The sequence below is a fragment of the Leuciscus leuciscus genome, assembly GCF_965113295.1.
Source record: "Leuciscus leuciscus genome assembly, chromosome: 9".
NCBI lineage: Eukaryota > Metazoa > Chordata > Actinopteri > Cypriniformes > Leuciscidae > Leuciscus > Leuciscus leuciscus.
In genome coordinates, this window is record NC_138733.1 from 24,359,377 (window position 1) to 24,371,559 (window position 12,183).

At 36.7% G+C, this 12,183-nt stretch overlaps 1 protein-coding gene across 12 annotated transcripts in view; it reads right to left on the reverse strand.

Annotated features, from left to right (window-relative positions):
* Positions 1 to 12,183, reverse strand: part of msi2b (musashi RNA-binding protein 2b) — a 262,677-nt gene that overhangs the window by 51,223 nt on the left and 199,271 nt on the right. For all 12 annotated transcript variants that reach the window (XR_014208650.1, XR_014208651.1, XR_014208652.1 and 9 more), the window contains exon 9: positions 1,275 to 1,389. Coding sequence is in view for 6 of the 12 variants with exons in the window: in XM_082179739.1 (XP_082035865.1) it covers positions 1,275 to 1,389 (115 nt within the window). In the remaining 6 variants the exon portion in view is untranslated. The remainder of the gene's footprint in view (positions 1 to 1,274; positions 1,390 to 12,183) is intronic.

The window sequence follows — 12,183 nt, forward strand, 5'->3', positions numbered from 1 at the left end:
TCAGATGGCATTTAGAGGTTTTTGCATCTGAACTCTTCATATATATATATATATATATATATATATATATATATATATTTATGTATATATGTGTATATATATATATATATATATATATATATATATATATATATATATATATATATATATATATATATATATATATATAATATTGTATAATAATGTAGAAAAAATTCAGGCATGCACTAAAGTCCTTTAAAAACAGTTATTTAAATATTTAAAAACTAATAGTAATTTCATATATAATATTCATATACATTTATATGTAAATGAATATTATATGTTAGCACTGCTCTAACGATTTTATCATTAAAATAGTCAACTTAAAAGCTACATGAATTTCACTCTAGAATGGTAATAACGGCCCTGTTCTTGGAGCATATTAACTTACAGTTTCGCTATTAGTAGAGACGCTGCTGCCGAACACTTCTGAGAGACACACAAACTCAGGTAATTCACATATGCTTAATCTCTCTCTCTCTAACTGCATTAATAACTGCAATTATTCTCAATTATTCCTTACACACACACACAAACACACACACATATATATATATATACTGTATATATATGTATATATATATATATATATATATATATATATATATATATATATATATATATATATATATTCTTTTTTTGTGTTATGTAGTTTGAGTTGGTCATTTTATCCTACGTTTATAAAAAAGCATTGTGAATCTGTTGATGAATAAATAAAAGTGTTCTGCATTTTCTTTACACAAAGAAGAGTACACATGGTTAGAGAAACAAGAACCAATTAAAAGGTATTTTAAAAGTCAACATGAAATACAATTTTACTCCCTATTTACTTTTGTAATAGACGTCCCTGGTCGTTTTCTGCATGATTCATTAGTGAGCATTATTATTAAAAGAATAAAAAGTTTGTCTTTTTATGAAAATGTAGTAACTTCTTATCCTCTTGTATCCTCTTATTTTTCAACCCTTCCTCTTTAATCACCAGTCATATAAAGACAGTACATATGCTGCTCCATATGTACAGCAATTCCCACTTTCAATCCAATCAAATTCCGATGGATAAAATAAAATAAAAATGATTTTCGGCTGCTTATCTACTTTCTCCTAGGAACACATCAAATTAAAGAAGTAAAATGGGCTAAATGCAGTTTCATGCTGATTTCAAATCAACATCCCAGTTAATAATCAGATTACAGCAGTGATTGACAGTGTTAATGTATGAATAATTGTAAGCAGGAAATTGAGATGACACTTACTCAGCATGCCCATTCCCAGCATAAAGGCGTCCATGGTGTAGGGCAGACCTCTAGCTCTCCCCCGCGTCCCTGGAGGAAACATCACTTCCTTCGGCTGGGCCTTCTTACATTCTACCTGTGGATGGAGCACAAAAGATGTTGTCTCAGTGGTCTAGCTACTAATAAGACCATTTATTGTATCAAGAAACTGTCCAACTCTTACAAATGTCCAGCCCACAGGACATCAGAACAATGTTGTTCATATTTGGCTTGTGTCACCTTGCAGACATAAACTATGAGAGCTCTCATAAGGATAATACATCACTTGTTAGAAAAATGAACGGGAATAAAACAAACACTCTGTGAAATCACAGTTTATGCATCTCAGTTGGTAATGTACTGCCTTAATGTCGCTGTGGTTTTTTTGAGAGAGCGTTTTTTGATGTTTGTGTGTTTGCGAAAGCATGCCGTGTTCTGTCTTCGGGCAAAAAAAAAAAAAAGAAAAAAAAAAAAGATGAGTTTTCTATAAAAAAAATAAATAAAAAAAAGTTTTTTTTTATTTTTTATTTCCTCATCATTCCCCTAGCGTCTTGCCACTCTAATCTGGTCCTCATCATTGAACAGTTTCTACCCGGGGCACTTCCCCTGATCACCCCCCCGCACCCCCAACCAGCTCCCAGACGCCTTCTACTGATAATTTTCCTGCTGTGCTGACTGACATTTCGCACTCCTCCACAATGCACGGTTAAGAGTCTGCTCATGACAGAACACACAGAGTGGGCGTCAAGAGTGACAGACCAACAGCAAACACCAGCATCAAAATTAAGTACAGCTCCGGAATGAAGGATCCGTGGGTTTGTGGTAGTGACACGGTAAGAAATACCAACCATAACATTGTGCACGGCATCGTGCACCCGATGTGTCAACAAAACCTCAACCACATGAGAGATGCAACCGTGCTTTCTTTAAGCCCAAGGAAAGCACAGATGACCGGCAGGGTATGTAGTGTTTGACAGACTGATTACTGGTGCATGTATACACACACCACCGTGCACACAGCGCCTAGGGTAAGTATAGTGATAAATGCACACGAAAGGCTTATTGAAATTGACTATGAGCACTATGAGGGGCTCTGGTAGGGCAGAGTAGACAATATTCCCTGACCGTGTCAACCTCTATTTGTCCATTTATATTACAGCTGCTTGCCTGCTCTTCTCTGGAGCTTCAGTTCAACTGACTAAAAGCAAACGTTCATGTTTTAAGTATGAGATTTAAACTGCGTGTCTATGAATGTCAGGGAAGAGGATGACACAGGGGTTTTCAAACTGCCGACCCCAAAGGGACTGCATATACTTTTGTAAATTGAAAGAAATTGAAAGAAAATAAAAACATTAGCCCATTGAAAATTTTGAAGTTGAAGTTGAAGAACTAAAACTACTAAAAATAAAACTGAAATAAGTACAAAAAATTACAAAAGCACAAAAAAAAAATGACTGAAAATAAAATTACAATTGAAAATAAAAAGCTAATAAAAGTTCATTTAGATATTAATATTTACTATAATCTTATGTAAATAATACTGAAATTATACGGTTTCTCTCAGAGTAGAAATGGATCTGTAAGCATGTAAATATATAGCAGCCTTTATACTTTTTAGGAGGTCCCCTTGAAATCAAATTTGGGGCTCCTTGACATCAAAAAGTACATTGTATGACAGTACATGTTAACTGCGAGGGAAAATAACCTTGAATTTCATCACCGAAAGATAAAGGAAATCCAGATATCTGTTTAAGATAATGCTTCCTTTCTTTCAAATGACCTTACATGTCAACAAAAGCGCTAAAAGGAAGCTGTATTTTCACGCTTTGAGCGGGCTAACAAACTTCAGACACTGCAACGCAATGTCTCTTTTCCAAAAAAATGAACACATAAAAACCAACAAGCACTGGTAATCAGTATTCAAGTCCTCAGGACTTCTCCAAATACAACATGCCTTCATTAAGCACTGGCACTAAAGAGAGAGCGAGTGTGTGTGATGCGTGTAATTATGTCAGTGTGTGGTTTCAGTGATGAGGCCTGCAATCTCTGTGTGTTGCTAATAGGCGAGGAAAGCCTGGCTTCCGATCTGACTGTCATCAATGGGCATTTAAGAGCCATGACTACGGCTCCACATTATTACTTAACTAATTACCCTCGTCAGTCGAGGTAGGCCAATGATGAGCTCCCTTCCCTCGTTAATGAAACTACGAAGGCCCGTGGCTAATGACCTGAGAGCACGGGGCAGCTACGTTATCACTCCTGCAGGAGGAGGAAAAGGCCAGAGGAGGAAAGAACTGTTGATAGATGGACGTCTGCACTTTAGGACCAAATCGGAGCATTGACTTTGAAACAAAGCCCAAATGTGGAACTCGCTATATAACGCAGTCTTATTTGTGTGTGATATCTAGACTTAATGAACTTCTAAGTGTAACTAAATTAAAAAAATGTGACAGGAAATCAACAAGGTCAAAGTTGTGGCGTAGTCGTGCTAATGTTGGGAAAATGTGTTTGAAATAAAACATTAAGATACATTTCATATTAATTTATTAAAAATATATTTAAAAGGCCATAAAATATTAAAAAAACTTAATCACTCTCATTAGTGAAAAAGAATTATGATTTAACACTTAACAGATCATCTGTAAAAGTTTAATAAAAGTTTAACTTTCAAAGTTTAACTTTTAATTTTCAAAAGTTTTCATTTATATACATATTTAAATGTACATGAACTTCTGATTTGTTAAGCATTTTAAAACAACTTTAGCATTAAAACATATTAGGCTTCACACTGTATGTCTTACAGTGGAAGGATGACACTGAAATGTGCTTAATAAAATACAGTTTTATGTCAATTTGTGTTCTTAGTATTTTGTATTATATAGTACTCTTTTCATAACAGCAATAAGACACTTGTTGACATGTTATATTGTGAATATTGCAAGTTGCAGGCAAAGATTCATAATAAAGCTTGTATTTCTTAATCATATTATGTTTCGAATTATTTATATAATGACTTATTAATGAAGGCCAAGTGTTACTGAACATTTTATTTGTCCATTTAGTCTTGCAACCTGTCTAATGACCGGACTGCCACTCGGAGCCCAACAGAGACTTCAAGGTGTTTGTGTGTGTGTGTGTGTGTGTGTGTGTGTGTCTGTGAACGCAATCAAAACCCCATAACATCTCTCATCTACCGTTCACCCCAGAGAGCAGGTTAAGTGGAAGTCCAGGGTGGAAAGGATGACAGCAGAGATGAGAACAGGGTGCGTCCACTCGCCTCGCTAATTGTCGGGAAATCATGAGCGGGAACACTGTACCGGTGGGCTGGAGCAAATGTGGCCATTAGTGTCCATGTCCCTGGCAGAGCCAGTGTGAGCGGACGAGAGGTGTGAGACAGGATCGATCAGCTCCAGAGAACACACACACGGCTTATTAGCTGGCTGGTTAGGGATAGATTAGATCCAATCTGCTAATCTGCAGCCCTGACCTTGTGACAAGAAATGTCACTCACATTAAAACTTCAGCCACCTGTTTTGACTTTGAAAAGGGGGTTGTTTCACAAAGGTTCATGTCTCAGAGACCACAGGCTGCATATAAGGCCATCTTTCATGACTGTAGATCAAAAGCATTGCACGCACATTTTGGCTTTTTGCACAAATACATCTTTCAAAACAAAAATATACTTGCATAACTGATTGCACTCATAAAGAGGAAAGTGAAAAAAAAGTTTTTGTGAAAAATGTATGAAGAAGCATTTTTATTAAAGTTATCATTTATAACATAATATACAAAAAAATGTACTAAGTTGTTTTAAAAAGTTTAAATTAAACAGTTTTTAAAATAAAAAATAATAATTATATATAACAATAAATAAACAAGAAAAAAACTTTGCATGATTGACTGAATTCTTGTGGGGGGGGGGGATGTTTTGTAAAAAAAAAAAAAAAAGAAAAAAAAAGAAAAAAAAATGCATTGGTTTAATATAAAAGAAAAAAAAAAGAGAAAAAAAAAAAGAAAACCATTCATGATGTTCAAGATTAACTCTTGAAAACTCACTTCCTCTGATATTTAACTGAATCAGAAATATCATAATCATATTCCAATAATAGACTAGCATGTGTGGGAAACAAAGAGAATCAATAATCTGAAAAATCACTTTGAAAAATCCATTGTGAAAAGAAAACCTCAAGAGTATCTGCAAAACACTAGACTGTTAAATTTTATTCCTTAAAGCAGATTTGCTTCTCTTTCAGCTAGAGTGAGAGAAAAAAGCATTCTCCTCTGACAAGGAGGATAAAGAAGGATGAATCAGAAAGCTGATTCATTCACTCTTACTGCAAAACACCGGGCCGCCCGCCTCACTCCCGAGAGTTCGGGATCACATAATGCCTGATATGAAAGGCACTTAGCCAACTCGACAAATAAATATGCATTTTAAACAGGCAGGAACCCAAGAAACAGGGCCACCTTTATGAGCCCTGGCGCGCTGAGATTGTCACAATGATGGAGTTAGAATTCCATGGGCTTACTGTATATCCGAGGTGGGCTGCCTGAGGAATCAGTCTTATTTCCGCCCTCCAACCGCTTTAGATTGTTCATAAAGCCACAGAGAGGCAAATCGACTGGACCTCCCCTCACTCAGACGTCCATTTTTTCATCTCTGATAGTGAGCTTGAAAAACACTTTTCACCATCAAACATCTAACTTCATATCCCAACAACAAACAAAGCAGGTCAAGTGAAGAGGATTTCAATGCCACAAGAACAGTTTACCCGAGTTATAATGTGAGCTTGCAGTCCATATTGAATGTGATGCAAGAAAAAACACCCTAAACTGTAAAATAATGGCACGGAACATCTTTCTCTTGAGTTGTCCTTGCGGCCTACAAGCCAAAAACCACATCCAATGTGACAAGTGCATACCGATTCACAAACAGACGACTCTTATGAGCTGGTTCTTTTTAGTGAATCAAACAAAGCGAACAGTCTAGTCTGACTCCCAAACGAATTACTCTTCTTTTGATGAATAGTTAAGACAAATGATGGGTTTAAATTAGTATGATGAGTCTTTCACTGAACTGAATCCATCAGTCTGATTCACTTACTGAACCATTATTTTCAGTTGAACATGTGTCAAAATGAATTTTGTATCAGTATCATCACATGATAATCTATGCATGTCAATAAAGATTCACATTTGCATTTTTTTGCAATAAAAACTTTTTTATATATATAGATTTTAAAGAGTATTATGTTCCATAAGATTGTGCATATGTTCTTGTTTTTATGTTTGCTGGCCCTGTAAGGATGGGAATGTGTGAATTTTGCAGCATACGGCATGCACAGGGGAAGCAAACTCATATTTAAATTTAATGTGGAAGCAACTGTTTTCAAGTATGTAGATTTATACGCATCCAAAAACTCAAGCTGTCTTTTACAGGCCCACACTACACTATGTGTGTGTGTCTGTGGTCTCCCATCAAATATAGCATATTTAAATGTTATCACAGCTCTGCCAGTGAACTCCCGTTACATCACTGCACAAGAGGTCATGTCATACGCTGCATCTTGTTTGTACAGTTCCCAGAGATAAAACAGACATGAGAGGAAAGGGAGAGAGAAAAAAAGAAAACAACCCCCTGCTCTTTTGCCCAGAGGCACCAGAATTCTCGGCTTAACACCGAGGCATAATTCATCGCGATTTGAATTAAATTACATCGGAGACTTGGGGCTCCCGTACATTATTGATACACTTACAGCTATTCCATCTGACACAGAAATCTATATTCACCAACAAAAAAGAAAGGCTGTCAGAGGCTATTTATGCCTCCCAAACAGAATGTCTGTTTCAACAGTTTGTTACAGTGGGAACCTCTGGTAAGCACATACAGATAAAATGAAGGAAAAAAAAAGAAAAGAAAAAAAACTCAGCAGACTGAAACAACTTCACATTTAATCATGGCTTTGCTCTGGTGTAATTTAAACAGTAAAACACCCTTACACGGGACTCGTTCTTCATCTTTATCACACATGTTTACCTTCTCATTTATATCAATGTGTTCGCACCTCCTACTTCGCCCTACCTAGATATCATTCCCAAACAGTAAGGTACTATATTTGACAAGATTAATTAAGTAGTGGTGCTTTCCATAAAATAGTGTATATTTATTTCAAATTACTGCTTAAAAGTTTGGGTTTAGTAAGATTTTATGTTTTTGAAAGAAGACTTTTATTCTCACTAAGGCTGTGTTTATTTGATAAAAAAAAAAAAAAACAGTAAAAAATTTTAATATTGTGAAATGTTATTACAATTTAAAATGACTGTTTTCTAATTTAATACATTTAAAATGTAATCTATTCCTGTGATGGCAAAGCCAAATTTTCAGCATCATTACTCCAGTCCTCAGTGATCACTCTAATATGCTGATGTGGTGCTCAATAAACATTTGTTATTATTATCAATGTTGAAAAAAGTTGCTTAATTTGGGGGATATTTTAATACATTTTTAGGATTCTTTGATGAATATAAATTTTTTTTTTAAACAGATCTCAACTTTTTGTACTTTAGTGAATACATGTCTAATGGCAATCAATCAACCAACCAACCAACCAACACAATTTAGAAGATAGGGGAAAAAAATTTAACTTCTGGATTTTTGATTTTGTGTTTACAAAAATGCCTATGACAACACTTATGTATTGTCAATTATTTATTGACATTTATTACATATTATAAATTATAAAGTCACTGTTTACACATTTTAAATAGGACCTATTATGTCCCTTTTTACAAGATGTAAAATAAGTCTCTGATGTCCCCAGAGTGTAAATGTGAAGTTTCAGAAAAATTTTTTGGAGGGCTGAGCAAAAACACGCCGTTTTTGTGTGTGCCTTTAATGCAAATGAGCTGCGGCTCCCACCTCATTTCAAGAAGAGGGCGGAGCTTCAAGAGCTCATGTAACAACAAAAATAGGACAATCTCACGCACTGAAAATGTCAGAAACTGTCAGTAGCATTCAGCCTTATATGTTCGAACCGGAGTCGGACAATGATGCCCACAGAGCCAGATAATATATGCTGTATGGAGATAGAACAGGCGTAGTTTACTTTAATTACGGTTATAACTTGTGTTGTCATCTTGCTTTAATCCACTACAAGCCTGCTGTAGCTGACCCAGTCCGAATGATGGCCAAAACTTTACTGATGAGTTTTATGTAGTTTACTGTACATCACACAAAAGATGAAGCGTCCGTTTTCACTCTGGAAAATCACCATAAGAGCTGAATAAACACAGAATAAGAAGTGCGCATTAAAGTCTTATCCATACACTCTCTCTCCCTTTCATTATAATCAACATACACCGTGAATTGCACAAAAACACTTGTTACAACCAACAGTAAAAAAATATATACAGACCTTATGCTTTTTTCGGGGGGTGCTTAATAAACTGGTAAACTTTACATCTGTAAATCAACTCTCCCTTTCATTACTGCCCTGACCAGTATCACTCCAGAGACTATTAGCTGGATCACGAACAGTTGGTACTGATCCATCCTTGAGTAACAGCTTTGTAGCAAAACCTGCTTTGTTTTGACCCTCGTTCACAAAGCAGTGTGGTGCAAAATGATTTGTGCAGACAAAAAAGAATTTAGGTATATTGGGGGGCGCATTCCCTCCAAAAACAAAAGTAATCCACTGGGTCTTCAGTGGCTCTGATGTCGGGAGTACATGAAGACTATTACAAACACCTCAATCTCTTACAAGACATTCTTGTCGCTACATCCAGCATGGAGAAAATGGCAGACAGTGTACAAATCGCTCAGGCCGGAAACTAGTCAATCAGCAGTCGTGTGGACGTCAATGTGACGTCAAATTGCTCAGAAAATCAAAACGGCTTGTTCAATGAGACTGTTGAGGTTTTATGGGGATAAAAAAAAAAGGCTTTTTATCATCATAGGGTGGTTGTGTACACACACTGCCCACACTCATTTCTGTACCCTTAAATGAGGAAACAAAAAGACACAATTAATGTGGAATGACCCTGCTTTCTTATTCTTACATATTCTTATTATACTGTATATTTTATGCGCGCACACACACACTCACACTCTTTTTCCTTTGGTTTTTTTCCGCCCTTCTATTTAAGTTGTGAATGTGCTGAATCTCCTCCTTTCTTTGTTGTGACATTTCCAGATCTCGGAGAGCTCTCCGGAAACAGCCTGCTCCATTACAACCGGCTGAATTACTGTAATCTTTTCAAATATCACAATCCCCTTCCATTAGCCCAACCTACTCTTAAGATACTGTGACAGGAGTGTGTAAATACATCTACAGTCACCGCACACAAAGCGAAAATAAACATCTATTAGATAAAAAGGCTAAACAGATCTGGGTGATTAGAGAGGGGGACAAATAAACAGACATACTTTGAAATGTGCTTAGCTGCTATTTACAAAAAGAAAAAAGTAGCAAGTCCTATAAAGGGTTTTCACACATGCTTTAGTTAGTTTACTTAATTTATTTACTGTTAAACTCATTTATAAACATTTCCCTATTATGCTTGTGTTTTGCTAAAATATTTTGTACAAAGAATTCTGCAATGACTCTCTTCTGTGGAACATAAAACAATATTTTGTGGCCCAACTGTGGGCGGTGCTTAGACTAATTTCACAAATTAGTACTATAACACTGGTCAAAGTAGACGGTTCTAATTTGAACCTGAAAAGTAAGACTGATCACCTCTTGGCTAACTGCTAATTGCCCTGACGCAAATTTGTTAAGAACTGAACTCCATACAATGAAAGTCAATGAGGTACAAACAACATTGGTTTCCAATATATGTGACCCATGCTGGCAAAATGAGTCGGAATGCGCACGGGCTAATTATGAGCTACAGGCAAACCAAGTGAAAAATTTCAATTTTGGGGGAAAAAAGGTTGAATATATATTTTTCCTATAGATATTTGGTTTTAACTTGGTTTGTGCTAAATTTGGTGTCATCACCAGGCGTTTTAAGGTATGGTTGCTAGGTGAATTTGTTTTGGAACCTTCAGAAAACTTTAACTTTTTTTTCTCTAAATTTACTTTGCTGACTCTATCGACTTCAAATATGTGTAGCTCAGTAATTTTTTTGTCTTATTCCAACAAATCATTCATAATTTTAAAGGATTTTTAATAGAGAATGTGAAAATAACTAACTCATTTTTGAAAAAATGCCCATTGCGACTCAATTTGCCTGCACGAGTCACAAACACACACACACACATAACTGTATATATATATAGTAGTATAAGAAAGCTGCACAATGTATCGTTTTAGCATCGATATTGTGATGTGCGCATCTGTGATAGTCACATTGCAGGATGTGCAATGTCAAGTATAGGGATTGTACTTGATCCGTACGGGCCAGCTGCCCCGTGGTTCGGAACGCATGTGATTCGCAGATTAATTGCAAAGTTTAACCATCATAGAGTGAGTTTACCATTTGCATTTTTAAGTCATGTCAGTTTAAACATCAAGTGCAAGAAGACTGGAACTCGCGCTGTGTTTTGTGTGCGCAGACAGATCCACGCAGACAACACGTGAAGTTCGTGAACACCAAGTTCCCTTCCCATCTATTTGTGCTTGAACGGAGGTGTGCACGGGCAATTAAGTCAAAATGCCCTCTACGAGTTTCCTAGTAAACGCAGTCAGTTATGAGTTGTAAACAGGGAAAGAAAACCGGATCGGCCTATGTGTATTTGTCTTAAAGTGACAGCAGCCCAATATACCCGCAGCTGTTTGTGTCACCACAGATAATCAAACAACAAAAAAGAAAATCACTTTTGTAGCTTAAGCAAAGATAAACAGTATTAATTATATGAATCAAACTGAATTTATACAGTGAAGACTATGCAGTGTTATTTTGCATTTGATTATTCATTGTCTGTCCCTGAATAGTTAATTTACCTGAAAAACACAAAGCACTGCTCATTTCATCTGTGTCTTTATTGTATTCATCTATGCTTGCAATTTGTTTATTATTTTCTATGCAGATGCACTACACTACAAAATCACCCCAATCATCCAAGAATGATTAAATCTTTACAAATAGAGCTATTCAAATCATCAGGTGAAATTGTTTTCATATCGCAATATATATATAGCAGAAAAACTAAATATCGCAATGTCATTGTTTTCCAATATCGTGCAGCCCTAGAAGAAAGTAAGGTTTAGAATGAATCAATGGTGAGTAAATGGCAGAATAAAAATAAAAAAGATCTTATAACTCTAATATTTTTTGTGCTTTGAGACACATACTGTATTTTTAAATCCAAAATCAAATATTTAACCAGACCCAGCTGCGGTGTGCGCCTGCTAAATGAAGCAGGCATGAAAGCACACTAACTCTGCACTGTCACCGCTGTTTGCACCACATCTTGAAGATAGATTCCGAGAGCCGCAAGCCTGCAGGCCCAAAAAAAAAAAAAAAAAAAAAGGGCGGGGAAAATAGGAGTCATTTTCTCCCTTCTAGAACTGACACTTTTTCCCTCTTCTCTCCTCACAGCGGTAGATTATCTTCCAATGATAGCGCAGGCCGGGGCCTCAGCGCGGCAAGGCAGACACTAAATTGGCCTGCCGACACACTCGGCACTTATCATACATGCTAATGGCCCGGCTCGCTGTGGGCAGGAGGCAATCCTGGCTGGGCGGCCGGGGCACACTGAGACAGAAGGGCGGGAGCGGAAACCGAAATGAGAGCGGAAACCGAAATGAGAGCGACAACCTCCACACTGCCTGCAGGAGGCAAGGGCACCGCCAGGGAGGACATGAGCACAGAATTCACATCATTCTGCTGCAGGCACGCATGGGTATGGTGCGGCATTGCTCTTTACGCGTTAGGGGCGAGGAGG